This window comes from Aspergillus steynii (genome assembly GCF_002849105.1).
Source record: "Aspergillus steynii IBT 23096 chromosome Unknown P170scaffold_2, whole genome shotgun sequence".
Taxonomy (NCBI): Eukaryota; Fungi; Ascomycota; class Eurotiomycetes; order Eurotiales; family Aspergillaceae; genus Aspergillus; species Aspergillus steynii.
In genome coordinates this window covers 5,519,992-5,547,534 of record NW_020194399.1, presented here as the reverse complement: position 1 = coordinate 5,547,534, position 27,543 = coordinate 5,519,992, and the positions used below count along the sequence as shown (strand labels likewise).

The 27,543-nt window shown below is 49.9% G+C and overlaps 13 protein-coding genes across 13 annotated transcripts; 6 read left to right on the top strand and 7 right to left on the bottom strand.

Moving 5' to 3' along the window:
* Positions 1-535: 535 nt before the first annotated feature.
* Positions 536-1,311, top strand: P170DRAFT_404358 (GNAT family N-acetyltransferase; the record flags this gene model as incomplete). Its single annotated transcript, XM_024846523.1, has 1 exon — positions 536-1,311. The coding sequence occupies exon 1, from the start codon at positions 595-597 to the stop codon at positions 1,309-1,311; it is 717 nt and encodes a 238-aa protein (XP_024708625.1). The 5' UTR covers positions 536-594.
* P170DRAFT_454429 (putative beta-galactosidase) lies at positions 1,304-4,416 on the bottom strand (the record flags this gene model as incomplete). The annotated part of the gene is made up of 1 exon (XM_024851434.1): positions 1,304-4,416. The coding sequence occupies one exon, from the start codon at positions 4,414-4,416 to the stop codon at positions 1,390-1,392; it is 3,027 nt and encodes a 1,008-aa protein (XP_024708624.1). The 3' UTR covers positions 1,304-1,389.
* Positions 4,417-4,785: 369 nt separating this feature from the next.
* Positions 4,786-6,048, top strand: P170DRAFT_434994 (peroxiredoxin). The gene is made up of 3 exons (XM_024848845.1): positions 4,786-5,207; positions 5,266-5,447; positions 5,520-6,048. Exons 1-3 carry the CDS (start codon positions 5,024-5,026, stop codon positions 5,955-5,957), a joined length of 804 nt encoding a protein of 267 aa, XP_024708623.1. The 5' UTR covers positions 4,786-5,023; the 3' UTR covers positions 5,958-6,048.
* On the bottom strand, positions 6,045-7,038 carry P170DRAFT_379967 (alpha/beta hydrolase). The gene is made up of 2 exons (XM_024845511.1): positions 6,534-7,038; positions 6,045-6,449 (listed from the first exon to the last, which is right to left on the bottom strand). Exons 1-2 carry the CDS (start codon positions 6,951-6,953, stop codon positions 6,126-6,128), a joined length of 744 nt encoding a protein of 247 aa, XP_024708622.1. The 5' UTR covers positions 6,954-7,038; the 3' UTR covers positions 6,045-6,125.
* Positions 7,039-7,304: 266 nt separating this feature from the next.
* Positions 7,305-8,315, bottom strand: P170DRAFT_454426 (NAD(P)-binding protein; the record flags this gene model as incomplete). Its single annotated transcript, XM_024851433.1, has 3 exons — positions 8,156-8,315; positions 7,683-8,056; positions 7,305-7,593 (listed from the first exon to the last, which is right to left on the bottom strand). Exons 1-3 carry the CDS (start codon positions 8,237-8,239, stop codon positions 7,305-7,307), a joined length of 747 nt encoding a protein of 248 aa, XP_024708621.1. The 5' UTR covers positions 8,240-8,315.
* A 393-nt stretch (positions 8,316-8,708) lies between these two features.
* Positions 8,709-10,624, bottom strand: P170DRAFT_351866 (glycoside hydrolase family 32 protein; the record flags this gene model as incomplete). Its single annotated transcript, XM_024843895.1, has 2 exons — positions 8,709-8,826; positions 8,886-10,624. 2 exons carry the CDS (start codon positions 10,622-10,624, stop codon positions 8,709-8,711), a joined length of 1,857 nt encoding a protein of 618 aa, XP_024708620.1.
* Positions 10,625-11,377: 753 nt separating this feature from the next.
* On the bottom strand, positions 11,378-12,200 carry P170DRAFT_463053 (putative glyoxalase family protein). Its single transcript, XM_024852135.1, has 3 exons — positions 11,905-12,200; positions 11,646-11,842; positions 11,378-11,593 (listed from the first exon to the last, which is right to left on the bottom strand). Exons 1-3 carry the CDS (start codon positions 12,036-12,038, stop codon positions 11,517-11,519), a joined length of 408 nt encoding a protein of 135 aa, XP_024708619.1. The 5' UTR covers positions 12,039-12,200; the 3' UTR covers positions 11,378-11,516.
* Positions 12,201-13,533: 1,333 nt separating this feature from the next.
* On the top strand, positions 13,534-14,037 carry P170DRAFT_424071 (uncharacterized protein; the record flags this gene model as incomplete). Its single annotated transcript, XM_024847546.1, has 2 exons — positions 13,534-13,545; positions 13,597-14,037. 2 exons carry the CDS (start codon positions 13,534-13,536, stop codon positions 14,035-14,037), a joined length of 453 nt encoding a protein of 150 aa, XP_024708618.1.
* Positions 14,038-15,445: 1,408 nt separating this feature from the next.
* Positions 15,446-16,433, top strand: P170DRAFT_490385 (uncharacterized protein; the record flags this gene model as incomplete). Its single annotated transcript, XM_024853993.1, has 3 exons — positions 15,446-15,551; positions 15,649-15,911; positions 16,060-16,433. Coding segments are annotated over 3 exons (570 nt in total), but the record flags the coding sequence as incomplete, so codon positions are not given.
* Positions 16,434-17,994: 1,561 nt separating this feature from the next.
* Positions 17,995-19,498, top strand: P170DRAFT_507982 (uncharacterized protein; the record flags this gene model as incomplete). Its single annotated transcript, XM_024854522.1, has 2 exons — positions 17,995-18,193; positions 18,255-19,498. 2 exons carry the CDS (start codon positions 17,995-17,997, stop codon positions 19,496-19,498), a joined length of 1,443 nt encoding a protein of 480 aa, XP_024708616.1.
* A 641-nt stretch (positions 19,499-20,139) lies between these two features.
* P170DRAFT_379954 (putative amino acid transporter) lies at positions 20,140-21,985 on the bottom strand. The gene is made up of 10 exons (XM_024845510.1): positions 21,894-21,985; positions 21,828-21,841; positions 21,698-21,770; positions 21,315-21,646; positions 21,121-21,264; positions 20,856-21,070; positions 20,605-20,802; positions 20,524-20,551; positions 20,348-20,463; positions 20,140-20,289 (listed from the first exon to the last, which is right to left on the bottom strand). The coding sequence occupies exons 1-10, from the start codon at positions 21,902-21,904 to the stop codon at positions 20,206-20,208; spliced, it is 1,215 nt and encodes a 404-aa protein (XP_024708615.1). The 5' UTR covers positions 21,905-21,985; the 3' UTR covers positions 20,140-20,205.
* A 517-nt stretch (positions 21,986-22,502) lies between these two features.
* On the bottom strand, positions 22,503-23,755 carry P170DRAFT_404333 (ubiquitin carboxyl-terminal hydrolase). Its single transcript, XM_024846522.1, has 2 exons — positions 23,466-23,755; positions 22,503-23,403 (listed from the first exon to the last, which is right to left on the bottom strand). The coding sequence occupies exons 1-2, from the start codon at positions 23,491-23,493 to the stop codon at positions 22,709-22,711; spliced, it is 723 nt and encodes a 240-aa protein (XP_024708614.1). The 5' UTR covers positions 23,494-23,755; the 3' UTR covers positions 22,503-22,708.
* Positions 23,756-24,410: 655 nt separating this feature from the next.
* On the top strand, positions 24,411-27,100 carry P170DRAFT_454420 (ATP-binding protein). Its single transcript, XM_024851432.1, has 3 exons — positions 24,411-24,763; positions 24,820-26,312; positions 26,365-27,100. Exons 2-3 carry the CDS (start codon positions 24,825-24,827, stop codon positions 26,677-26,679), a joined length of 1,803 nt encoding a protein of 600 aa, XP_024708613.1. The 5' UTR covers positions 24,411-24,763; positions 24,820-24,824; the 3' UTR covers positions 26,680-27,100.
* The last annotated feature ends 443 nt before the right edge of the window (positions 27,101-27,543 follow it).

Here is a 27,543-nt window from a genome sequence, read left to right as displayed (position 1 = left end):
TCAACTTTAAGTCTCCTGCAAAGCATCTCGGAGAATATTCACGTCGGGCAGACGCATATGTTTAATAGCCGCATATGCCGCCGAGTTGACAAAATGACCGGTCTGCTCCGGGATGCCGCATTGCAGACCCCGATTGCCTTGCATGTCCCGTGCGCTTAAATACAGTCCTTTTTCCGAGATCGCTGTACTTACATGTCGTTCAGGAATATTTTCGAAGTCAGGTAGACGAAATGATACGTATAGTTGCCGATACCAGTTTTCTAAATTGGTGGATCTTTATTCTACATTGTTGAATTATGATGAGCTTGGAACATTCTGCTTTCCAAGAACAGCTTGAAAAAGAGAGATAAATTGTAAGATTTCATCATTTCGCGTACATAGTACCGTAGGAATACTGCTCGTATCTCCCGACTAGCGCCTAAGTCAACTACCCAGTTAGTTAGGGCTTCCCCGATGACTCACTCTAACCCATCAACATCACGACCTACTTAACCCAAACCAACGATCACCCAACTTCCAACCTACACCACAAGACCCATCCCTCTCAACCACCCCCAGAAAATCAAACGAAAAACAAAGAGAAACAAAATCAAAATGTCCCGCGCCCTCGGGCCCCCGGTGGACTCCCCCACCGCTCAACCGCCCACCGCCAGCACCCTCACCGGCCGCACCGTGCGCCTAGAACGCCTAACCCCAGCACACGCAGCGCCTCTATTCGCGCTCGTCGGCAACACCGCCGACCCCACGCAGGTCGCCGTGTGGGATTACATGCCGGAAGGGCCGTTCGCGAACTACGCGGCCTTTGAGCAAATGATTATCTCGCATGCGAAGTCGACGGATCCGTATTTTTTTGCGATTATAGGCCCTGGCTCTACTGGCCCAGATGGCGACGAAGTCCTGGGCTATATATCGTTGATGTCGATCGTTCCGGCGCAGTTGCGTCTTGAGATCGGACATGTGGTGTTCTCGCCGAGATTGCAGCGGAGTACGGCGGCGACGGAGATCGTGTTCTTACTGCTGAAGTATTCGTTTGAGAGCGGGTATCGCCGGGTGGAGTGGAAGTGTAACTCGTTGAATGAGGGGAGTAAGCGGGCTGCGGGGCGGTTTGGGTTCGTGTATGAAGGGACGTTTAGGCAGCATATGGTGGTTAAGGGGCGGAATCGGGACACGGCGTGGTTTTCGATGGTGAGGGAGGAGTGGGAGGGGGGTGTGAGGGCTGGGTTTGAGGGGTGGTTGGGGGAGGGGAATTTTGATGAACTTGGGAGGCAGAAGGGGAGGTTGGAGAGGTTTATTAAGCGGGGATATATTTAGATGGATGGATTAGCATTTATGAATTAAGCTATGTACATCATCTTGGTCATAGTCATGTAGTCATCATGGAGTTGGAGTTTATACAACTCTAAAGGACACCTTGAATTCGAAGGGCTCGGTGTGGAGCTGGTGCTCGGGTCGAGGGCCCGGGCCGCATGTTCCGGTTCCTAGGCCGTGTGTGTCGTGGTCGATTTGCAGGAAGGTTTGGTTCACGGGCGTGAGGTCGTATGGATGCTTGGCTTCGTTGAGGGCCTCGACGGGGTAGTTTCGGGCCGTGAAGCTGAAGGGGCTGGTTCCCTTGACTTGTAGCACGCTGTCTTTGCCGTCGTCTGTAGATCCCAGTTTCACCCAGCGAGTGTCGAGTCGGTTTCCGTTCTCCTGAGGATACTCGTACGGCGTGAACAGGTCGGACACGGGGAGGCTGAAGGTGCCGAAGCGGTTGGCCTCCTTGCTGTCGCGGTAGGCTTCCCCGGGACCACGGCCGAACCAGGTGCAGTGGTTGAAGGAGCTGGGGAGTTCCAGGTCGAGACCGATACGAGGGACGGTGGTGGGCTTGTTACCGGAGAAGGATCCGGTGGAGTGCACGTCGATGCCGTCGTCGTAGATGGTGTAGGTGGTGAGGGTGTTGACGCCCCAGTCGAGAGAGGCCGGGGCGATGCGCGCCTTCACCTGGACAGCCACGGACGTGTTCTTTCTGGTCCAGTCGATGTTTTGGATTGAGGTACGGAGATGGTTCACGCGGTAGTCTTCCCACTCTGCTTGGTCGCCGTCTCCGCCCTCGTCGTTCTCTGTCATCGCGCGATAGAATCCCAGTCCGAGTCCACTTTCCACAATGCGCTGACCGTGGGCGGTCCATTGGATCTGGCCGGTTTCGAGGTTGACAGAGTAGTTGGTTTGACGTTCCGGTCCGGTGATGAGGAGGTGACCCTCTTTCTGCTGAGCCAAGAGAGCGACCTTGGATGCTGGGCTTTGAGGCGGGGGCTGGGACTTTTTGACTTGGATCTGGGCCCAGGCAACTTCGTGGCCCTTCTTAGCCCAGGCGGTATCGTTCTTGAGGACAAAGTTAAGCTCAAGCCAGGTATCGCGGGATCCATTCGCCTTGTACTCGGGAATTGGAATAGTCTTGATTGTGCCGGCAGGAATTTTAGGTAATTCCAATGCAACAGGGTCACTGCTGCCAGTGTCATCGACAACCTTCCACGACGCACTCAGATGACTGAGGTCAATAAAGTCATAATGATTTTTGATGCTGAGCTGACTGCCGTTGTGCGTGACCGTCACTGGCTCAATGATCTTCTTGTACTCTGTCAACCCTGGAGTGGGCGTGTGATCGGAATAGGTCAGACCATCCATGATAAAGTCAGCGTCGTTCGGCTCGTCACCGAAGTCGCCGCCATAGGCATAGAAAGTGGTGCCATTCTGCTCAGTCAGGAGACCGTGGTTGTTCCATTCCCAGATGAATCCTCCCTGGATCCGAGGTTCTCTCCTGAAAAGGTCGACGTATTCCTTCAGCCCGCCGGGACCATTGCCCATCGCATGTCCGTATTCGCACTGAATATACGCCTTGTCGCTATAGTTGTTTGTCTTTTCGATCATCTCCTCGATGGTGTAGTACATGGTGCTGTATAGATCCGTTGTGATGCCCTCCCAGTCGCCTTCGTAGTGGACCAATCTGCTAGGATCGCGCTTCTTGACCCAGTGATACATAGCGGCCATGTTACTTCCGTAGAAGCACTCATTGCCCAGAGACCAGAAGACGATCGACGCGTGGTTCTTGTATCTTTCGACGACTTGCACGGCGCGGTCGACGTACGCATCCCGCCATTCGGGGTTATCCGTGGTCCATTTGCTGGCTTTCTTGTAGACAGCACCCTGTCGCTCCAGGCCCTCCAATGTTGGGTCGTCAAAGATGAGAGACTCGACTGAGTTGAACCCGTGGCATTCAAGGTCTGCTTCTGTGATCACGTAGAATCCTAGCTCGTCGCACAGGTCGTAGAAAGCGGGGGTATTGGGGTAATGGCTCGTGCGAATGGCGTTGATGTTATGCTCCTTCATGAGCAGGAGGTCCTGCTTCATGAAATCGTATGGCACCGCCCGTCCGTGCAGATAGTGATGTTCATGACGGTTGACTCCGTAGAACATGATGGCTTTGTCATTTACCACGAAATTTGACCCCTTCTGCTCGATGCGTCGGAAACCAACTTTCTGGCGAATAACCCGGTTTCCGTAAGAGATGAAGAGCGTGTATAGAGACGGCGTCTCGGCTGACCACAGCTGGGGAGAAGAAACGTTGATCTCGAGCGGGTTGGCTGGGGATCCCTCCTTCTCGGCGATCTGTTCGCCAGAAGGATCGAGAAGCCGCAAACGAAGGGTGCCATGTTCACCCTCCACGGTGACAGAAGTGTTCAGTACCGCGTTGGAAAACGATTTGTCCAGATCCGTATGGACCTCGTAGTCCGTGATGGTGTTGGGAAGGAATGGAACCAGGTACACGTCGCGGAAGATACCCGACATTCGCCATTGGTCCTGATCCTCAATGTAGGATCCATCGCAGTACTGGTACACACGCACGGCAACGTTATTGATGGCGTCTCGGTTCACATAGTCGGTGATGTCAAACTCATGTGCGTTCCGACTTCCTTGACTATATCCAACTTTGTGGCCGTTCACCCACAGATGGAACGCACTGTCTACACCCTCGAACCGAATCCGGGTACTAGCGTCCTTCTCCCAGTCCGAAGGTACATAAAACTCCCTCCAGTACGAGCCGACCTCATTCTCGGACGGCACGTTCGGTGGGTCCACCGGAAATGGATAGTTTACGTTGGTGTACTGCGGTTTACCGTAGCCTTGCAGCTGCCACATTCCCGGGACCGTGATTTCGGGCCAGCTTGTAGGATCAATTTCCTCCCATGAGGGAGTGATCAGAGGGGAGGTGTCATGTCTGAATTTCCATTGGCCGCTGAGCGACTTGTAGAAGCTTTGGTTGGCGTCGCCGGTGGCGGCAGTGGCTTCGTCGGGAAAGAGGTAGAAGTGGGAACGTGGGGGGAGAGTATTGGTATGAAGAACCTGGAGGTTGTTCCAGTCTGGCAAAGAGAGTGCCATCTTGCTGGACCCGGGCCTTGAATGTAGACCTTTGGATGCAACTTCCACCGTTGTACCAGGACAATCCAACCTTTATATACAGGGAAAAGAGCGCACACAGCCGACATAACTGGTGGAACAACTCGTTGACTCCATAGATCCAAGAAGCGAGTATACTAGATTAAGCCTCCCCGCTTCCTGGGGCTTGGCTGCAGATGTGGCTCCAGCCATAGTGACGTTGGTGGTATTGGCAGTCGGGCCGAGCGTCGTTCGATATAGCCTTATTGAGTAAAATGCCGAGAACGGAATCAGGCCATCGGAGCACTCGACAGATTTACGTGAATTCGGGTAAACGAACACCCAAATGCAGGGCGTGCATGCAGGCTCAAGGAACGAGGAAGCAGGAAGGGGATGATCTCTTCGCAACGAAGCCGAGATCGTCCCCCGCCGGGTAAATGCCTGGGGCACCACACGATGCCAAGCACCGCCAAGGCCGGTGCCAAGGCGCATTACATCATCGCGCGGCCGTCGGCAAATTCCCCCAAATCAAATCTCTCCGTCCGTCGGTTCATCCGCTGCATCCCCAGCTTCTTGACACTCCGTCATACCATTTACCCATACCAACACAATGGCCTCAATTATCCCCCGTGCCGGCCTCCGCGCCTTCACCGCTCTTCCCCGGGCCACTCCCTTGACCAGGACCACTTTTGCCTCCAAGCTTCCCCGCACCCAGCCGTTCTCGCAGCCCTTCGCTCGCCGATTCCTCGCAACCGTCCCGCAGGAGCAGCCCCGAATCCGTCTTGGATCGACCGGTATTGACCCTTGCCTGAGTCATTTGGGTCATTGGCTGACCTTCCTAATCCTGAATAGCCCCCAACTTCAAGGCGACCACGACCCACGGCGAGATCGATTTCCACGAATTCATCGGCGACAGCTGGGCCATTCTCTTCTCGCACCCGGCCGACTTCACCCCCGTCTGCACCACCGAGCTTGGCGCCTTTGCCAAACTCAAGAATGAGTTCGACCAGCGGGGCGTTAAGATGATCGGGCTGGTTAGTCCCCTCTCCCATCCTCGTCTGTTTATCCCCACTACACCCCACGCTAACCTACCTGCCAACATGTAGAGTGCCAACGACCTCGGCTCCCACGACAAGTGGATCGACGACATCAACGAGGTGTCCAACACCAGCGTCCAATTCCCCATCATCGCCGACGCCGACCGGAAAGTCGCCTTCCTGTACGACATGATCGACCAGCAGGATCTGGATAACATCGCGGAGAAGGGCATCGCGTTCACCATTCGCTCGGTGTTCATCATCGATCCCACCAAGAAGGTCCGCTTGACCATGATGTACCCGGCTTCGACGGGCCGCAACTCAGCGGAGGTGCTGCGCGTCATTGATTCGTTGCAGACCGCGGATAAGAAGGGCATCGCGACCCCGATCAACTGGAATGTCGGCGAGGATGTGATCGTCCCGCCGTCGGTGTCGACGGAGGATGCGCGGAAGAAGTTCGGCGAGGTTAGAGAGTTGAAGCCGTACCTGCGGTACACTAAGCACTAGATGTAGGATAGATAGCGTGTTAGATGGTGTATAACAGTACAGCTTTTGCTGTTTTACTTGGTCGGATTTATGTTGTAGTGGACTAATGGAGCAGCCAGTCACTTCCAACTCCTAACTCACAATCTCTATCTTCTATATTACTCACCAACAGATTATACCCTCTACATCTCAGCAACTCTCAGCAACACGCACAACCTCATCTACCAACATGCCCGTCTGGCTCAACATCGGCGAATGGCCTGCACTACACCTCCGCACCTGCGCCTTCACCATCGCCGCGAACATCTCCTGGAACTGCGCAGGTGCCGCCGCATCATTTTCACAAATCAAATAAGTCGACGGGATATACTCGTACGCCGTACGCGTCACAGCCGTCGTCTGCACCGCATACGACTGAGGAATCAGCCTCGACTCCCAGAGCTCTGCCTCGGACTCGGGAAGATCATTATACAGCGTTTTGGCGCCATTGAGGATGCGGAAGCGGCCGTCGGGCTGGGCGAACATCGATTTATTAGCGCATATCCAAATGATATACCATCTCCCTAAGCAAATGCAAAGGGTGAATAAAAGTCTCACCAGAACCAGATTATTCGGCGACTCGCCGAACTTCCCCAGTACCGACTCTCCCACTCCTAGCGCAAACGCCGCGAAATAAAACAAATGAACCACGCCTCCCTGCTTCCCTTCTTTCTGGCGCTGCGTGAAATTCAACGATTCAGGAATCGCTTCGGACCCGACGATTCCCCCGTACGAGTGCATGACCACAAGCACTGTTTTGAACTCTTTTTCGACGAGCTCTTCGAGGGCATGTCTCACGACAAGGGCGTCGTCGCTTAGCGTCCTAGTTGGGAAATCGGCATCTTCGACGTCCGTGCAGCTGGGTAGAGCTGGGTGGATAGTGTCGTAGCCTTGGTTTTGGAGGCTGGTGGTGAATGAGGAGTAGACGTGTGGTGTTTGGAAGGAGCCTTGGACGAGGAGGATGGTTGGTTTGGGCATCGTGGTTGGTGGTTTGATGGATGGGAGGGATATTGTGGGTTGGTGGTCTATATAGAAGGATGGTGGTGGCTTTTATGTCCCATCCTCTACAAGGCTGAGGTTGTTGATCCAGAATCAGGTCCTGCGCCGTAAGGCTGTGCAAAGGGATTCGTTATCTAGTTAGCGCGTTCGTTTGGTTGGCGGCCCGGCTGTAAGCCCTAGACAGGCATCAGGAACAGGGTTGGCTTTCATTATAGCAGTCGCTATAACAATGGATTCTCTGCTCGGGTACAAGGTTTAAGCTTATCAAATCTCGTATTCATATATGCCAGCTTATCACGAACAACAAAGAACAAAAGGAAAACCCAAAAATCACCACCCCATCACCTCCCCCGTATACTTGATCATCTTCCCTCCAATCTCCCCCTTCGTCGCCTCGCTGACCACCTTCACAATCCCATCGCAAACCTCATCCACCGAGTCCGGCGCACTCTCTAGCCCCCACCCCTTCGCCGCCGTATTCCCCATATCGGTGGCCGACCACCCCGGGTCCAGGATGAACGTGTTCAACCATTCATCTTCGGCGTTGATTCGGACTCCATACCAATTGAGAAGGGATTTGGAAGCACCATACACGGCGCTAGGGACAGGTGGTTGTCGTCTGTTTCGCGTCAGCAGTGTCCCGCCAGTCCAGTCCAGTCAAGATATCAACCAGATCCAGATAGAAAAGGGAAAGGAAAGAGAACATACCCAACTGCCCCACCCCCAGAGCCCATAATCGCAAACACAGGCTTCTCAGCCCTCGTCGACTGCTCTAATAACTCCCTCCCAGCCTGATAAAGCGACACTACAGCCAGAGCATTCACATCGACATGTTCGAGGATCTCAGCGCGCGTAACGTCCTTAACGAGGGGGTAGGACTTTGCGATTCCGGCGTTGGCGAACACGATGTCGAGAGTGTTGATTCCGTGGGTATTGCGTAGCTCGGCGATGGCGTCGAATGCGTCGGATTCGATGCTTGCGTCGTATTTGAGGATGATAAGGCGGCTGGTTGCGTGTTTGGGGAGGGTGCGAAGGGAGGTTGAGCTGGGGGATGACGGGTCGCGGATGAGGGCGATTACAGTCTGGGTTTGGATTTGTTAATTATGTGGGTTGGGTAGATTTGTATGACTAGGGACTTTGTGGCTAAGGGGAAGTTTCATGCGTAAAGGAGAGAGATGCACCTGGCCTGGGAGGTTTAGGTAGCGTTTGGCCAGCCCGAGACCTAATCCTCGGTTTGCGCCAGTGATAAGAACGTTGGAGGGCATTTTAAGTTGGTATTTCCGTTGTGGGGATTGCAATGACAATTGAAAGACGAATATATAAATCGAGACTGATCCGAACTTGTTTTGATGGCTTCAACGATCTCCCTGGAATTGAGTCCAAAGTATATACATCCAGACGGACGAAAAACACGCCGCGATTAGAAATCCAAAACAATTGTTGTTTCCCTGTGATTATAAATCTGGCCATGATAACGAACGCGCGATGTGAGCTATACATGATGAGGCTGCGCTAAAGATGACAGGATGACGCTAGTCACGATTGCTTCATTTGAGCTTAATAATTGTAAGATGGGGGCTTGATTATGGAACTTGCTCGAAAGATCGTGTGAAAATAATTACATCTTTCCAAGACGCCTTGTCTATATCGAATTATTATTCGTCTCTATAGGATTGATATCTAATAATACACACTAATCGCAAAGGAATTTGAAATGCTAAGTTGGGTTAGAGATTACTGCCTCTCCGGCCACGCCTCGAACAGGCCCTCGGACACCGACACGTCGCTGAACTGTACCTGGCCGACACCGTTGTGAAGGAACTTGATGCCAGTGGATTTGGCATACCACGACCTGTGATTAAATCAGTACTCTGTTTCTTTTCTCATTACAATAGAAAGCAGGAAACTTACCGAGCCCAAGTACTCAAGGCGAAGCGGCCATTGGCAAAGACCTCCAGAACCCCGTTATCCACGACGATGGTCAACTCCAACGACTCGATCTTCTCAGCACCATCCTCGACAACGTCGAAGAGACGGAGACGACCCGCCTCGTTGTAGGTGGTGATTCCCGAGGTAGACTGCGCCGCGGCGCTGGTGTTGCTGCGGTCGATGATGATCGATTCATTAGAGAACTGGTAGTAGATGTTCGTGGACTCGAATTCCGACGACAGGATCTGGAAACCACTCTTCAGGCCCGACTTGCGCGCAGACTGCGGGAAAGTGAGGTTGGCGCGCAGCACGAAGAACTTGTTCTCCGGGGACTTGGCGAAGGGGACGGGGGTGGACTGGTTGGAAAGCTTGCGGTCCGACTCGTCGGTAGAGGAGCCGCGGGTGAGAGCGTTGTAGGTCTCGCGAGCGATGTCGATACCGAGCGTCTTCAGCTCGAGGGTTCCGGACTTCGACTTGCCCTGAACGCGCCACGACACGCCAGTCTCGCGCGCGAGTTCGTTATCCACGACGTTGTGGATGCTGAGAGTGTGCAGCTCGCGAGGAAGAAGCAGGGTTCCGGTCCAGTTCTGTTGTCTAGTGGGGAATAGCTTTGCCTGGCCGTACTCGTCGCCCGTGAGCCAGGGGTAGGTGACGAAGCGAGCAGGGGCGCCGCTCTTCTTCGAGGCCTGGGAGTCGGCTGTCAGGACCTTACCTGCCGCGGCGTAGGCGGAGGCACCCCAGTCCAGAACACCGGCCATGGTGGGGGTGAATTTGATGGATCCGTTGTTGGAGATCTTTCCGGCGGTCCAGAGCAGGTCGTGGATGGAGCTGAGCTCGCGCTTGATCGGGGCATTGGATCCCTCGGTTCCGAGGGTGTTGAAGACCTCGCCTTCAGGGTCGTAGCCCTCGTCGTTCAGACCGAAGATGTTGCCGGTTTCGAAGTTGAAGCCCCAGCCGCCGGCCCAGGTGCCGTCGCCCCAGGTGGTGTTGACGCCCTCGCGCCACCATTCACCCAGGTACTCCCAGTACTGGAAGTCCGGGTCGGTCTGGCGGTACAGGAACTGGCTGGGACCGACGTCGTGCACGCCGCCGGAGACCACGGTGTACCAGGTTCCCACGGAGCTATCGGAGAGGGTATCCAGCTGGGGGTTCTGGAAGACATACGGGTCGCGGAAAGCGGTCACGTTGACACCGAAGGGGGCCTCGGGGATGACGGGGCCCTGGTTCACCTTGGTGAAGTTGCGGCCGCCGTCATAGGAGACAGCCAGCGACTGGGACTCGGCTCCACGGGTGTAGGGAATGGACCAGTGGATGGGCAGGAATGAGACCGAGGTATAGATTAAGGTAGGGGTTCCGTTGATGCCACGAGGGATGACAGAGCCGTCAAAGACAGCGAGAGGGTCATTGATACCACCGGGCACAATGGAAGGTCCACCACCGTTGAGGTCGCGATAGGTCACCATGTCATCCGTCGTGGCACCGGTGATGCCCGAGTCATTGTGCAGCCAGCCCACATGGAACAAGCCCGTCTTGGGATCGGTGTACTTCATGCAAGGATCACCGGTCTTGCCCGAGACCGGCAACACATGGGCGCGAGGGCGCCACGTCTCGAAGAGAGAGCCGTTGGCCAGAGTTGAGAGGTTCGGCGGCGCCGCATTGTAGTCAATGGCGTCGACGGCCTGGCCGGCGAGAAGGAGAAGCGCGGCTGATGTGGGCTTCATGGTGGTGGTGCTTGGTGGGTTAGGGGTCGCATTCATCTTGCGAACAAGCGCGCAGGGAGCAGGTTCAAGTACTTTTCCACATTCCAGAGTTTGTCGAATTGGGTAATCGATTCGAGGATCATTAAGGTATGTTGGAGGCGACGCTAATTGGCAAATGTCGGGGAAATGGCGGGTTTGGAGTCGACCCATGGACGGCGACATTGGTAGGGTTGGGGGATTCTCCGAGGATCCACCAGGAATCTCCCGACATTCCTCTCTAGCTTCTGGCCAAACGCAGTCGAATTCTTCACCAACAGGGAACTGTTAACGGCCCTGATTATGATCTGCATTCGAGGATCTCCACCTGTTGTTCGGGCGAGAGAAAAGTTGAGCTGTATGCCTAAAGCGGAAGGCAAGCAGCCTCAAAATGTCTGAGGAGGCTTCTAATTCTCCGACTAATCGCCCGACTTCCATTGTCGGAAACTCAAGTGCCTTGTTTTGTCTGTTTTTAGAGATATTAAAATTCTTCGTAGACACTGGAGACCCATGAGATCCAGTTTCAATACCACCTCTGCCCATTCAATCCATAATTCTCCGAGTCTCCGAATTCACGCCATGTTGCGGAGAACTACTCCGTACTGGTACTATGTGCAAAATCTGACCTTCGATTCCTTCGAGATTGAGTTCCTGGTCCCAGCAGTTTAAAAGAGATTAACTTAGATTAGGCCGCGTGTTTGTCCAAGATCCTGGAACGGGGTATGATATAACTATATTGTCCTGCTCAATTTCCCATCGGCTCGTATACGTACCCTGATCAAAACGCCATCACCATCACCACAAGACCACAGCCCTATGCATAACCTAAATGATTCATTTTCGTCACGTTGTAGCCCCTTTAATTTCATTGGAGGGTTCATAAGCTAAACTCCAGCCGGTTTCCTGCATAGTCCCTCGCAAAGAATCGCGTCGGATATTCCACACCCATTTCGCCTGCATTCATTAGAATCAGACCTTAGAAATCGAAAGAACAAGGAAGTCTGACCTGATATATCCCCTCCCGGCTTATCCGCTGCCATCGGGGCTGCTTTTCCACCACGTACATGGTGTTCGTAGATACGCTGCTTCAGCGCATGTAGCTCCTCGAGAGATCCGACTCGGAAGCACGGATGCCGCGACGAGTCGGGCTCGTTATCTCCGAACGCGATGTGGATTTGTTGCCCTCCATCGGCAATGTTGAACCTGTTTTCTAATTAGTACTACTCCAATTTAAAGGCACAAAATTGTTCGTGAAAGAGAATTACCAGGCCGTAGTTTCTCTCTGCAGCGGAGGCACTGGCACCGCCGTTAATCCCAACGTGCCGGTATAGAAAAGATTGGCTTCTTCCAAGGTGCCGGGCGGCACGAGGAGATTGACGTGAGCGAGACCTGCGATCATCTTTTTTTTCTCTTCCTTCTCTTTCTTCTGGGGAATCTGGTTGAGTGGTGATTTTGAAGCTGAATTAGACGTGAATGGACAAGCTTTGCCGAGCGGGGATCGTCTTCGTTTTATCGATCTTCGGCATCTGAAGCTACGGAATTCTGTTCCCGGAGAAGCCGTTCATCCCACGTTTTGAGATCTGGGAAGGCTTATGAGGTCCGTTGGATTTGTAATCTTTGTCGGGGAGGCCTGTACGTCTCACAGGATATTAGGGTATTTTGAAGTGCAATTTGGATGGATGTTATGTTATGGCTGTGGCTGGTGTGCGTCATTTGCCGATGGTATGGTGTGCGGTCGTATGGGGCTATGCGGTTTAGTCTTCGTTTGAACCTCATTTTTATTTTATCTTGGGTTTTTTTAAGCAATACAACATAGCATACTATAATCAAGACCTACTGCTCAAGCAGAGGTACAGTTCTGACGCAAAAGTTTCCGTACATCAACACACGGGCGCGAAAATATACAATGTTGCAATGTTCATGAAACCGAAACCACCCCACTAGTTTGATTTCAAAAATTATGAATATTGACTATAATAGAACAGAGCATCCCGCGTTCAATAAAGCCAATAAAAAAGTAATATACCAGCGGTGTGCAGCGTTTACTACTTCCAAACGGGTCCGAATCGATTTGATCAAGCCATCAAAATAATCCTGCGATATTCGACTGCGCGCTTGCTCAACGGGACTGAGATCGGGCGAATAAGGCGGCCAGTTAAGCAATTCAATTTCAAACAACATGAGCCCTGTGGATTGGCGTATTATCCTGCATAACTACCAAATCAGGCCCCTAAGAACTACCTAGGTAGAGCCTCCCCCACCCATTAGGGATAACTTCGACAACGGACAAGATAGCGATTATGCTCCCTTGGGGACAAAGAGTGATTAAACTGTAGTTATAGTGGTGCGGAGGAAGGGCTGAAGCACCCACTGCTTTAAGAGTTATCTCGGAATATTCATTCTATCTTAGTACACTCGACTACCAATTTGTAATCTTCCACCAGGTCTTGTAATGACTAGATAATCTCTACTGTTGATGAGAGCTGCTTGGCTGACTAGATGGAGGGACAGCTACAAAAGAACGAGAGATATTCTAAATGTATAGTGGGTTTTCAAATTTATAGTTTTATCTTTTGCTCGAATCGTGTGCTTCACTACCTCTGTGAGGTCGATTTTTGTAAAACAGAAAAATAGCTTGGATTATCTCATCTCAACATTCCGTGTGTTTGAAGCGTGGTCCAGGAAAGATATTTATGTTGTGCCTCACATGCTATTTCGTCATTCCTTCATCAACAACCCAGACCCGACCGCCAGACACCCTCTCTATCTCCCCGTCCCTCCCTTTTCATCAACCCGGAACTCGTCTAGTGGCTCCTGTTCGTCCTGGGTTTAAATTAGATCTTCTTACTCCATCTCTCCATCTCTGCAAGGCCCGCCCGCATCCAACTACCACGATGGAAGTCGCCGTAAGTTCCACCATCGACTTCCCAGTATCTATCTGACATGAGTACTGATAGCCCGAAAACGTCCCGGAAGGTTGGACGAACGACCCTGAGCGTCTCAACCGCACTTTCCGCCCTAATTCCAGAGAGCTTTATCTAGCGCGATGCCACGGACTGGAAGGGGTCAGACCTGTTTTGGTGAACACGCCTAGTTCCGGAGAAATGGGCTTTATTATCACGTCCGGCGGCCATTATTATATTGGGGATAAGATGGGTGACTACATATACGAGATAAAAAAGCCAAACACCCTACCAGCCATTGTGCGTGTCATGGCCGAGGAAGGAGAAAAAGCGTTGAAATGTAGGAAGTTGAAGTTTGTGGAGTGGGTTCGGATGGACTCCCCCGAGCCCCCTGTGGAATCTGAAGGGCCAAGGCTGTTTGTTCCTTATTCTGAGCAACTTCACGGTCGGAGTGGCTGCTGCAGAGTAAAGGATTGCGTTGCTCGTGATTCATAGAATTCAAGCCCTCATAACTTCATGAACCGATGGCGTATTATTATTGATATGAGGTGTGACCCAACCCTGTTCGATGGGACAGTACCAGAGAAGAAAAGATAGAGTATAGAGCGAAGTATAGTCTACTACCAAGACCTAAGCAGTTGTAAGCAGTAACCAGTGGTCTGATCCATCATGCCCTGTTCTAGAAAGCAAAATTGAAACCAAGAATCTCAATCTTTGCCAAGTGCTTCAAGAAGTGAATAATAAAGGAGGAGTGAATGATATGAAGCCTGTCGTTTGTGTTGTTTCAAGCATTCACCTATCATCAAGTGCCAGATACCTCCCTATCTCTGCATCTCCCTGTTTCTGCATCTCCCCGTTTCTGCATCTCTACACTCCTTCACCTCTCTCCTATAGCTGTATAGTCCCCATTGAACCTTTTTATGGCATATTTAGTCTCTCCCGTTCTGGAAGCTGTCCGCTCAACAAGGCCTGCTCGCCAGCTACAACTGGCGAGACTTGAGGTCGATGAAAACCGAACATTCATACGGACTGCGGCCAGCGACCGAGATCAGGTCTTGCGAGACAAGAAGCTCATATCCAGAGAGCCATCCACAATCCATTGAAAGTCCACGTAAGTTCTACTATCGAAAGCGCAGTACATCGGAGAAACACTGACTCGGATTCAGAAATGACCATCGCTACCCCGAGAACATCCCAGAAGGATGGACCAATGATCACTTGGGACCCGATCTCATGGTCCTACAGGACCTAGTTGATCATCTGCAGGTACATGGAGCACTTGTTGAGAATGCGGCCGAAAGGAAATCCGTTCATCAGGAAATCCTACGTCTCAGGTAAAGTGGTAGTTCTTCAACAGCGAGCATGCCCAATCTTTCTCGGATCACTAACCTTGGTACAGATATTCAGAATGTTGGTCTGGCTTGTTTTTTGGCCCCAGTTCCCCGAGAGGTCCGAGTCCGGACAAGGGAAAGGCATCAATAAACGCAAAGAACCAGAAAGAAAAGCAGCAGAGGACTTAATCAGGTGCAGGAACGCTTAGGCGTCCAGAGTCCCTAATCGGACAAGAAGTTAGGACTCGACATACGGCCGTTCTAGTGGAACTGTATATGCAAGTAGTTCCTTACCAAGGGAAAACTTGCGACTCTCAAATACTGATATCCATCAGACAAGACAGAAATGGCGAAGATTGTTGAGCAGGCTGAAAATTGCGGGGAGATTCGACATCCCATACGAGCAGCAGAGAGAAATCGTGCGGAACCAAGCAGGACCACAAAATCTAGACGACAAAGCTGGTAACTTCGGTGTCATATATTTGGCACAAGTCGTCAATCCCAAGTGGCCAGTCTCTATCGTCTCAAAATTGCGACTCAAGGAAATACCTGCTGGGGTCCAATATTGAACCTTACCTGACCTCCTAGGGCACTTTTTAAGTCGCATAAGCCCGGCTCCAATCGAAGCAAGAAAAAGAAACTTCTATCGTCCAAGCACCGCTCTATTCGGAAATTGGTGTCACATAATGACTACCCCATAACAAAAGAGTATCTATCACTGAGCTTGGAACAGGGGGGAAATTATCACTCCCCCCTTGACATCTATCTTCGGAAGGTGGTGTGCTAAGCTATCTGGTAAAGCAGCACTTTAAGCCCAAAATATATCAATGCACTTGGGATGACCAAGGGAATTTCTATCTCAACGCCTCCCGCGGAGGCGTCTCTACGACAGCTGGCATAGGATTCTGGATGGCCGCGCTTGACAGAGCACGTTATGGGATTGTCAGATTTCCACTCTTACGTCTCGGTAATGGTTCCAAGCCTGGAGACCGGCTATCCGAAGACGGCCAGCTCGGGAGAAATGGGCTATATCTTCAAGTCCTGCGGCTGTTACTACATCGGAGAGATGATGGGCAACTTCATATATGAGGTCAGAAAGCCAAAGACCCTACCAGCAATTCTGCGACTGACGAAGGAGAAAAAGCGTTGAAATACCGGAAGGTAACACCATCAATATAGTTGCAAGACCACAACCCTGTGCATAACCCAAATACCATTTGCTCGCTGTACGAAAACCTACCCAATTCGCAGAATATTAATGGGCAAAGATGCACAAGAAGTTTTCGATCTTCATAATCTTACTTTAAGTTCTGAGTACATGCCCGGGTATCTGTGCCTATCTAAATTATTCTATGGGATCCCTGCGTCAACTGCGAGATTCTTATAGAACCCATCTCCACCATGCCAGTGGTATACACGAACCATTCAGCTAGGACAAAAATTGCGAAATAGACAACGCTACAAGTCTGTGGCAACCGGAGATCTTGACTTACAGCTCATCAGAGCTTCTCGATTAATCCGGAAATTGTGTTTGAAAATCTTCCATAAGCCACAGGCCCAGAATATCCTGCCTGATTCGTTATCCCACGTTCCTGCCAAAAGGTCGCCGTTGATGCAACTGACCTTCGTTAAGGTTCGACAATTAAGACCCGTCCTACGCCAATGGCCCCATGAGCCCAGAGCATAACGGGTTACTGCCTAAGTGCAATTGGCTAACCCACCACCAAGTTTCCATGGTTGCCATGGTCATCGCTCAAAAGCCACACGTCAGGTATCGTCAACGCAGCGTTTGGGGGTCGAACAACTTCACACAAAACGGACACTCAAAATAAATCAACTACCTAGTACTACATCGGAGATAAGATGGGCGACTTTATCGGTGAGATCAGAAAGCCAAAGACCCTACCAGCCATTGTGAGTGTTATTGCTAAGGAGGAAAAACGTTGAAATGTCGGAAGTTGAAGTTTGTGGAGTGGGTTCGGATGAAGCCTCCTGAGCCCGATCGAAGCGGATGACATGGAATTCATCGCCCGAGCAAGCTCAACAACGCGCCATGCGACGAGGATACCGGTTAGATGCAGTCATGGCTGTTAAACGGCTTGTCACCCGGGATATGGAATTCAACCTCCGCTTTTACTTCGGATACGTTTGACCTTGGCGCATTCTGGACCGGCCCCCGGATAGTACCTGCGGGGATTCCAAAATTTCCTTAAGAAAGCAGAAGGGAGGAGCGCAAGGGGGCAGGGAGACTGCAGGAAGTCGGATGGGGTGATCCAGTCTCGATAAGGACAAGAAAGTCGGTCACGCAAGGTCGAAAGGATTGACGTTTTCGGTTTTCAGGGTAAGGGCCTGCTGATTAGGAGAAACCACAGGAGGATAAAAAAGCGCAAATTGAAGCTTAGGGCTGAAGGAAGACATCTGGGGGGCTCAACGCGCTCAAGGTTAAGGAAAAAGACATGAAATGGCCGCGCCACGGCGCTCAGCGAGCCTGAATTGGGGTAGCAAACAGATGTTACCGGAGAAAACAGTTTAATATCAGAAAAAGCTTTACAACTTTGGGAGAAAGCTCTATGGCTAATTTATGTATTCGGTCTATAGTGATGAAGTCACAGCCAAGAAAGGTCCGCGGACATGATATGTTCCAGAAAGTCACAAGCGATGCAGATATTGTGTTTTCTTTTGGGGAGAATTCGTCATGGACACCTAATATCATGTTAGCAAGTTTTATGATGATAGAGACCCACTGGCTGGGTCGAGGCCGCGAGATATTCAGGGCGTGCAGGGCGCCGATGTCCTCATGCTCGGTTAGGCTCGGAACAGCCCTTTTGCAGTGATGGGCAAATGTCAGGCATGTGGTCTAACCATGCTTTCCGATTACACTATTTTTTGAAATTTTCTCGCTAGTCTCAGTGAGCTCCTGGATGCTTCGGGCCCCGATACCGGAATTGAAGGATTTCTACCGGCCACCATCCAACACAAGCAATACAGCTTGCTCCTAATATCGGACGCCGTATGTTACAGCTGCGGCTAGTTGCGGACCATATGCTAGCATACCATCATACAATAACTTGCAGATATACTCTCTCGGCTCCTGGACAACTAGTTCTACCACATAGAAAAAATGGTATCAAAATCGATATTCTGTCGAGGCTTGAATGCCTGGGAATGCATTGCCACCCGTCCCAGAGTGACAATTGATATCGACGGTCAGGATGCTGGCGATGCTAAGACCTACACGACATTTGATTCGATAGAAGGCAATATAACTATTGATGTCGACCATGAAACTCCATTTCACGACATCGAAATTACGTTCGAAGGTAAGCTATACCTACAAAGCTTCAAGACAATACTGGCAAGGGGCTAAGAGCAAAACAAAAGGTCGATCTAGGGTTTCCATTGAGAGAACCGACCCCGTTGTTGGCCAAAGAATCGCTCGCCATACTTTCCTACGACTTCGACAACCTATAGACCCAGATGTATACCCATCATGCAAAGTCCTGAAGCCCAGCATATCCTACCGTATTCCTTTCCTATTTATCCTCCCCGACCGACTTCTCCCACAATCATGCCGACACAAAGTTAGCGACAATCACGTCCACCAAACACATACTCAACTTCCTGCAACCTTCGGTGATTCGACTGCCTGTGGATCAGGCCTATGCGACATAGCACCGGATACATGTCAAATATCCTACGCGATACGGGCCCGAGTATTGCGAGATCCCCCGGTAAAGGACTCCCATAACAAACCGCTCGTGGACACATCGAGAGAAGTGCGCGTTGTTCCGGGCATCGACCAGGGTCTCATTCGGAAGGCTGGTGAAAATGGCCTCTGTCACAGCGTACAAGGAGCAAAGCGCGTCAACAATGGATTGCTCAAGGGAAACCAAGGACACTTGACGGCGACTGTATGTCAGCCAGACCCTATCCTTTTGGATTACACCAACACCAGTGCACATACCATCCATTCAGCGACCATTGTACATTTACGATTCGATCCCGAGAACGGCGAGCAGCCTCCAAAGCTGAGCTCCTTGCGGAGTAAACTTGGTGTTCGGACTTTCTACGGCTCTACGCCATGGACCAGTCACCCGTTGAATGTGAACGCAGCAGAGCTCAGGGGGAAGAATCAGAATTTCATTCTGGAACACATTCCTCTTTCCTCATATTCGATTGCCTCTATGGAATGGACAAAGCACGTGGTATCGAACGGCACAACTTATCCTCACCCTCCGACCGGACCATCAGAGTTTGCAGAGCCTCAGTTACAAATTCCAGGGAGCTATAACGGGAAGGTTTATTACACGACGTCGATCACTGTACCGATATACCTGCCCAAAAGTAGACAATTCGTCTCAAGTTTTTACTCCTGCTTCATCTCTCGCATCTACACTCTCGACCTTTGTGTTTCATACCATACGCCGAAGACAAGACTCCTGAAACATTCGCTCAATATCAAGGTACCGCTTACGCTCAAAGTTGCTGTGCCGGCTTTGTTGGATTCCTCGACAGATGTTCTATGTGGTAAAGAGACAATACAACCTTGCTTACAGCAAGGGTATGGGGACTGGGAGTACGACAAACCCGGATATTGGAATGAAGGGTGTCCAATTTACACATAGATGGTCTGCATTTCAACTATAGACATGTTTTATTTTCAGCATCGGCGCATGGGGGGTTAGCTATTACATTAATCAACTTCTTATTCAATTGACCTACATGAATACAACCTCACGTTTAAAACATACCTAGCTATGCAAAGAGCCTAAATGATCAGCATAGAGGGTTTGCATGTATGTTTCAGTATCATCCAATCTTCATAAACCTTCAGTGGCAACCGATAGAAAATCAGTGTATTCTCAGTGCAGTTCAAAAATGCCAACATCCATGCTCTCCAGTACCTGAACGTATCGTAAGTTACCACCACCTAACAAGATTTTTTCCTTCCCCTAGGAGCTATCGATCTAGACAGCTCCGAGCACACCCAACAACAAGCCTTCCGCCGCAGATAACCGAGACCCACATTAATATTCGAGAAGATCCCTACACCTTACTCCGTATGTCTGTCATTGTATAATGGAATCAAATTGAGTGGTTCGGAGCAGGCCCTGACTCCACTATAAAACGGGAAGTGTCCAGTGAACCATAGAAGGGACGCCTTGCGGCGATTTTCTGGCTCCGATACCGGGCCCGAACTCTATGGAAGGGGCAAGGGGCAACCTTCTATGAAGAATTTTACTGTCTCAAATTTTGAATCGCCACTAATGTCAGTCCCATTGTACTCCGTTTATGCTATGTATTAATTTTATTCTACGCTGGTTTGGTTCCGTTAGGCGTTATTTGCACATGACCAGCTGCCGCCTTTCGAGTCGTCGTGGATTGATTTCCCCGATACGTAGAGGCCTAGGCCACACTGAAGAATAGGATTAGTGATTTGTCGCAGAGGTGTAGAGTGGAGGGGTAGTACGTACGATCGCGCAGGCGATTGCCAAAATGGCCAGGTTCAGAATCGTCAGGCATGTCTTTTTGAACGAAGAGAACCATACTCCCCGGTTCATTGCTAGCCAGAAGATTGCAGGCAAGCCATCTTTGGAGGTTGTTAGTGTCTTATTTTCTTTTCGAATAAAGGGTAGACTAGGATACTTACAGCTAAACCAACTTCCGAAAAGGGCACTCTGTGAATTGAATTAGCGCTGAATGTGGGGTTGTTAATGACGCAGGTACTCACAATGAGACTTAGGAGGTCGTTGAACACTGGAATCGATTCCATGATCACCCATGCGACCGTCCATGTGACGAACGCAATGGCAACCCATGCACCAATCGAGACAAGACTCTTCTCATGCATATAAGACGTGCCCCGGAAGATACGCACGTAGGTGTATTTGCAGGCAACATGACCCAGAACCACTCCGGAGAAAACCACCTAGTTTATAAAATTAGCTTTGACAGGGAGAAGACACGGATAGATGAACATACAGTTGGAATAGCAAGTCCGTATCCGACCTTTTTCATAACAGGGCCCGCGGAGCCCAAGGCAGGAGACAAAACATCCGGCCCTGCATAGCAGTATATCACGATCGAGGTGATCACATATAAAGTGGTTTGGGAGATTTGCATCATAGCGAGAGATTTGGGGAACTCGCGAGCGTCTTCCATTTCCGACATGAAGCCGAAAAATGCCACATGAGCAGCTGCATCATTAGTACTGGGTTATTGGTTGGTAATCAGCATGGGGTCATACCGAATGCAAAGACGATATTCGTAGTCGACAGGAATGCCTTGACGAAGGTTGTATCGGTAGTAATGTCGACGGCCACGTGTGCTGGGGCTTGGACGCCGATTGCAATCATCGCCACGATGATCGCTGTGAGAATACTAGCAAAGGCTGTAAGAGGTTAATATATAGCTTGTCATGATAGGGTTAGTTTTACTCACATGCGATCGAGATCAAGTAGACCTTATCCATCGTTCGCGGCAGGGCTCCGATAAAACTAATTACCAGTCCGACTATGCCAAAGGCAATAGTACAAGCCCCGTGGTCGGTTAATTCGTTCATCACGACGGTGAACGTTAACAAATGGCTAGCCATGATGAAGGTCAAGAATAGTAGCTGCCCGAGGCCCAGGAATTCGCGTCCAAATCGACCCATAAGCAGCTCACCCGCATCACCCATGCTATGAACATGTGGGTATCGGAGTTTAAATTGATTTAGGATGTATCCGGTATACCATGTTATACCTGATAGACCCAAGATGAGAAGTAAAGCCCTGGGTAAAATGTCAGTGCATTCCCGGATGGGCCGGATGGTGCAAGCTTACGGGACAATTCCAAGCGTTGCAACGGCTGAAGGGAGTGATAGAATCCCCAGAGAGATGTTTTCAGCAATCATTACTATTTCGAACCATGTTTAGCTTCCAGAGCGAACGTTGTGCCGTCGAGACAACTCACGCATTCCACATTGCCTGTTACAGTTAACAACCCATCATCAAATGTCATCAAGGGATTGACACCTACCACCACTTCATAATATGATACTTGACCGACGCGCCATCTTCATTTCCAAACGGGTCCTCCTCGACTAGGGCTTCCTTCTTGGGGTCGTAATCTTCTTCATCGCTGGGCTTTTTATCCCGCGAGCTCGAATCGCTGTGGATAAACTCCTGCTGGTTTGATAGAGTCATTTTATCCAGACAAGACAATGTGCATGTGCATATGTCAGTTTTGCCTGGCCAGAAGCCAGTAAGTATTATTTATCAAAATACCAGAGAAACGGGCTCCGGCCTCGGACAGAAAAGTGGGACTGCTGTGGCCGTGAATACCCACTGCTACCAAAATTTTTGTAGCTGACCAATAGTGGAGAATTAAGGTCCATCGTGGCCCGGTAATTTAGGTAGAAACGTCCATGGTCTGATGTCAGTACTGTAACATCATGCATCGGCGTCCCCGGAATTGTTCACTGCAGTTGCTCTGATCGGAGATATGGATCTCGTACTCGTATATACATACATCCGCCTAGTTCACCGATCTATAGTCCATTGTGGTTTAATATACAATATTATAGCCATCTCGAGCTCCATCGGGTATAGGGTTGTAAATGCTTGCTCGAGTTATATTATTCTTCCTCTGAAATATATTTCAGCATACACACCAGACTTTTGTTAAACCAGGTTGATATGCGCACTCAATATTATACATCGCTTTCGTACTCAACTTCGTTGATGTCTAACTTGGCTCGCTTAATCTGCAGAAAGACAATATCTTCTCGAATCTGGCTAGATCGAAAGGAGCATAGTGAGTTCGTAATACGTGCGCCGATTCCCAGCCAGAGTCTAAGACCTGCGAGCCAAAGCAATGCAGCTAAATTGAAGGCTCTCACCTCCTTCATCCATGTTCAACTTGATGATTCTCCTGATACCCATGTCAAGCGCTCGTGGACTGAGAACGTCCTCGTCATCAGCCAGACTTCCTCTCTCCAGAGGACCCATCCTCAACCCTTCAAGCTCCCACAGCTTCCCACCGCTCTTGACAAAGCTCACAAAATGGCCACCATCACGCTCATCCATCGGATCGGCATAGCTGTCGCCGGCCTGCTCGACCGACTTGTGAGCCCGCTCGAATGGTTCGCTGTTGTATAGCATTTTGGCGCGTTTGGTCATATCCAGCGATATGGCGAGGTTTCGTATCGTCGCGAGATCGGAATCAGCCTGGATGAAGTCGACAGCCGGACCGTTGATCACGCTATGGAGCAGACCGATCGAGCCGCAGGCGTGGCCGATAGTCTGCTTGAACCAGATGACTGGCTCGTCAGGGCCAGACCCAGTGTATGGTTCTTTGTTGGCGTCTTCGGCGGTGCGACTTCGATCCCAAGCTGGTGTTAGAGGAATGATGACTAGCAGAGCAAGAGCAGGCCGAGGGATATATGCGAGTTGTTCGGGTTCATCCAATGAATAGACGTCGTAGAATTGGAGCTCGGATGATAAACCCAACTTCGCTGCCAGTTTGTTCATTACATCGGGGTTGTTCTCTGCCGTTTACGATGAGTTTCTACTTATAAACAAGTGGTCCATGAGGGCTTAGGTCGCCTACCAAGCATTGACCATGTCTTCTTTTCCATTTTCGGGAATCAATAATTAAACAACTTGGAGAAGTCAGACGTCTTGGCAGGATGAAGATGATGTAGTGATTCCAGGACCTTAATGGAGACGCGGGATAAATAGTTCAGACCACAGTATGCTCTTCGTTTGAAAAAGGCCTGATTTTCATTGGCTATGAGGACAAGCTTGCTATATTATGTAGTATGATGCAACAGCTTTTCAAAGTCCTTTAAGAGTGATAACAGTGAAGCGGGGCCTCAGAAAGGGGAGCAGGAGTGCATTCCAGCGGAGCTATGATGCTCAGCCGCAAACCCCGCAATCCTGTAGGGAGGCTCTCCAGGGGTGTGTAATATTGGGTATTAAGGATTGGGTATCGGGATATCAGACAATTTCTGGAGACACTACGCTAATGCCGATGTGTAACCCTGCTACCAGTTCAAATGTAAATCTTATTGTGTCGCCAAGTACTACCTCTGGGCCTACATATTCCAAATTCTCCGATTCTACTATACAGCCATCCGGAACAGTGCAAGGTTTATATATAAATGATTATTTCCTACATAATTATTTGGACTGCCATAGATATGCGGTATTCCGGTGATGCGTAAATAGTAAATTACATTTAACTTTGAATGAAATTATGAATGGCTTTTCCGCACTGCAATTCGGGAGATTCGGGAGATACGCGTTACAGGTGGTAGGTCCGGGCTACTGTTCTAGCCTGATGCTCAGTGTATGCATTTGAAGGCGCACATACATTCATTTTAGCAATCGGTCAGCACAAGCATGTGATGACCGGTGCGTGAGTTTCGCCCGGGTGAGTCACAATAGGCTGCAGTAGGAACCGCCACCACCATGGCATAATCCCTGCCGGTAAGATACCCATTGTTGGTCTGTTGCCTTGCCACGCAGTCCAACAATCATAGGTGGTTCCAGACGAAAGAGTTTCACGCTGATCTGACAGAATGCGGAATTCTATCAGGCTCCAAGTCCAATCCCTCACTATTCCATGGTACATGCATGATTCACAGCCTTGTACAACCGAGCGTGACCAATCCGGTCTCCTGAGTCACAGATAGCAAAAATCCCCTCTTTGCCTAGACAAGCTAGTACGTAGCAATAATGGTCATAGCTTCCCAAGTACGGAGCATGTCAGTATTTATTTAAATAACGACTATCATCTCATATGACAGTCAGTCTCGCCTTTGTTTGTTCCTCCTCATCTACAACCACTATCCCAACCGATCAATATCGAAACAATCAAACTCAAAGCAGACAAACCATCTCTTGGTGAGCATTTCCACAGACATATGTGTCAAGAGTTTCCAATTAATAATATTTCTTAGACCATATGACCGCAAACGTCAAAGAGGCCGAGGCCGAGGCCGGCTCCATCGGTGAAACATATGAGCTCTACCAATCAGCTCCAGATGAGAAAGGTCGCTCTTCATGGACCCATCAAATGCCCAAAGATTTGGTTGCGCCGGCAGAAAACTCGCAGTCAAGCAAGTATGCGTTGATTGTACGAAAGGTAAAATGTTACGATGGAAAGAGAAGCCTCAAAGTCCATTCGATTATCATCCAAAGTGAACCTCTCAAGAGCTTCCTCGCCAGCGTCATGAAAGACTACCCGGGGCTTACATTGACACTCAATCGCCTCGAAATGGAAGCCCCATTTAAACCTTTTGTTCATCGATGGAGGCAATTGTGCGAAGCCATTGAAAATGAAGCAGACGCAATGACCTTGAAACATGCCATGCTGTTACATGAAGTCCTGCACGAGGAGCTGAAGGACACAATATCTGAAAAGAACGACCTCATTCAAAACAAAGTGATGACACTGGACCTTCTATGGGCCCTCTTTGAGCCTGGATCTATCATACTGAGTGTTATCGATGGTCGTGAGTGTGCCTTCCAATTCGAATCAGGCAGCCTCAATAGATGTGGCAATTTCGTGATCAGTGCAAAGTATATCGATTGGGATGGTGCGGAATTTGGGTACTCAAACAAGCGCCTGACAATTCCAGCCTATGAAGGAACATTGCCTATTGTGGAATTATGCGTATACCCTCTGATCTTTCACGGTGATGCAGCACGCATTCGAAAGGATCTTGCCGACCGTGGTAAGCTCTGGCAGGAATATAAAGGCTATCACTACAAACAGTATGATGGCCCTGCGAGTGGTTTCGATCCCTTGACTGGGCGTGAGATGAGACTCAACATTCGGAGTCGCATCGTGATCGATACAAAAGCCTACAATATCTTCCAACCAGATGGTCAAATATCGGTCTCCGAGAATGTAAAGGGCGCTCTTTCCGAGGAACAACAGCTTATCGCAACTCCAATCCTTAGAGGATACGCTCTCAAACAAAAGGCTTGGCTGGAATTCTTTGTCGATAGCGTTACGGATATTGCTTGGAACACAAAGGCTTTTGACTCTTTGGTTCTCCCTCATGCTCAGCAGGGGTTGAAGAGACTCATTCTTGGAATTGCTCAAGCTCAGTCCAACAAGAGTGACACGTTTGATGACGTTATTCAAGGCAAGGGGCGCGGAGTCATCATGCTTCTCAAAGGTCCTCCTGGAGTGGGGAAAACACTCACGGCCGAGAGCGTCGCAGAAGCTATGAGGGTTCCGCTCTACATCCTAAGCGCAGGCGACCTGGGTACAGATTCTGCGACTGTTGAGAGCAAAATGAGAGATGTTATGAGCATGATCCCTCGATGGGGGGCCATCATTCTACTGGATGAAGCTGATGTCTTCATGGAAGCTCGCGATACAATTGACTTGAAAAGAAACGAGCTAGTCTCCATTTTCCTCAGACTCTTGGAGTATTACGAGGTTTGGACTCTTAAATACTATCGGAGATGAAATACTGACCGGCTCTTTCCAGGGAATTTTGTTCCTGACAACCAACCGTGCCGAGCATATCGATCCCGCTTTTGAATCGCGCATCCACATTTCTATTCGCTATCCACAGCTTAGCCCAGAATCGAGACGCCAAATCTGGAGTCAGTTCATTGCAGCGAGAAACATTGCACAATTCTCAGAAGATGAGCTTGATCAAGTCTCGAGTTTAGAACTCAACGGCAGACAGATAAAGAATCTGCTGAAAACGGCACATCTGATGGCACAGGCAGAAAAATGTCAATTGAACTATGAACATGTGCGAATTGTCTTGGATTTGAGGGATTCAGTGGGCTCTTGACCTACGTGTAACAGGTCTATCAGAATCATACAGGATTCAACACTTTTGCAGAGAATTTAGGAATAATTGATTGGTTTTACTGAGAAGCCAGATGCAGCAAGGCTCATTGGGGATGTCTTGGTCAGATGATCGGAATAGCCTTAGCTCTCTCACGTATCTCGAAATCCTCTCTAATCCTAAATCCCATTTGCTATCGCACAAGCACCCCTCATCGATCTGATTTCCATCCAATTCATGCGTCAGTACTACTCGGATCGCATACGGAGTCGCGTTAGTAGACTCTAGCGTTAAGTTGCGGTCTTGGCCAATCTTCATGATCCGACACCGTAGGTTCTTAGCTTCAGAGCCCCAGCCACGGTGGATACCGGAAGAGGTCTCGTGAAGGTGTACTCTCTCTGGCCTGCATATTCCAAAATTTCCGATTTCATTATACAGCCATTCGTAGTAGTCTGAGGACCACCGGTCTGTATTTGAATTACCACCGCCCTATAAGTCATTCTGGCTGCCATAGAAATATGATGTTTAGTACTGTATAAATAACAAATTACAGTCGAATTTAAAATGTACAAGAAATAGCCTGTCCACACCTGCAATTCGGAATTTTTGGGATATGCAGGCCAGGGATAGTATATTACAATCTAGATAGCCGGGGGACCTACGAGCTCATGGCCGGTGGCGTTGTGGACTTTTTCGGTCTCGGGGTTGCGGTATTTTAGTCGACGATGGATCGGTTGCTCGCTGCATGTCAGCTGGGGATGTTTGCGTTGAATGGAGATGGGATGATGGATGGTTTCCTTGGTAAGAATTTCTTTTTGATGTAAATATTAGAGGGAGAATAGTTTTCGATGTCTTTCCCAGAAGGTT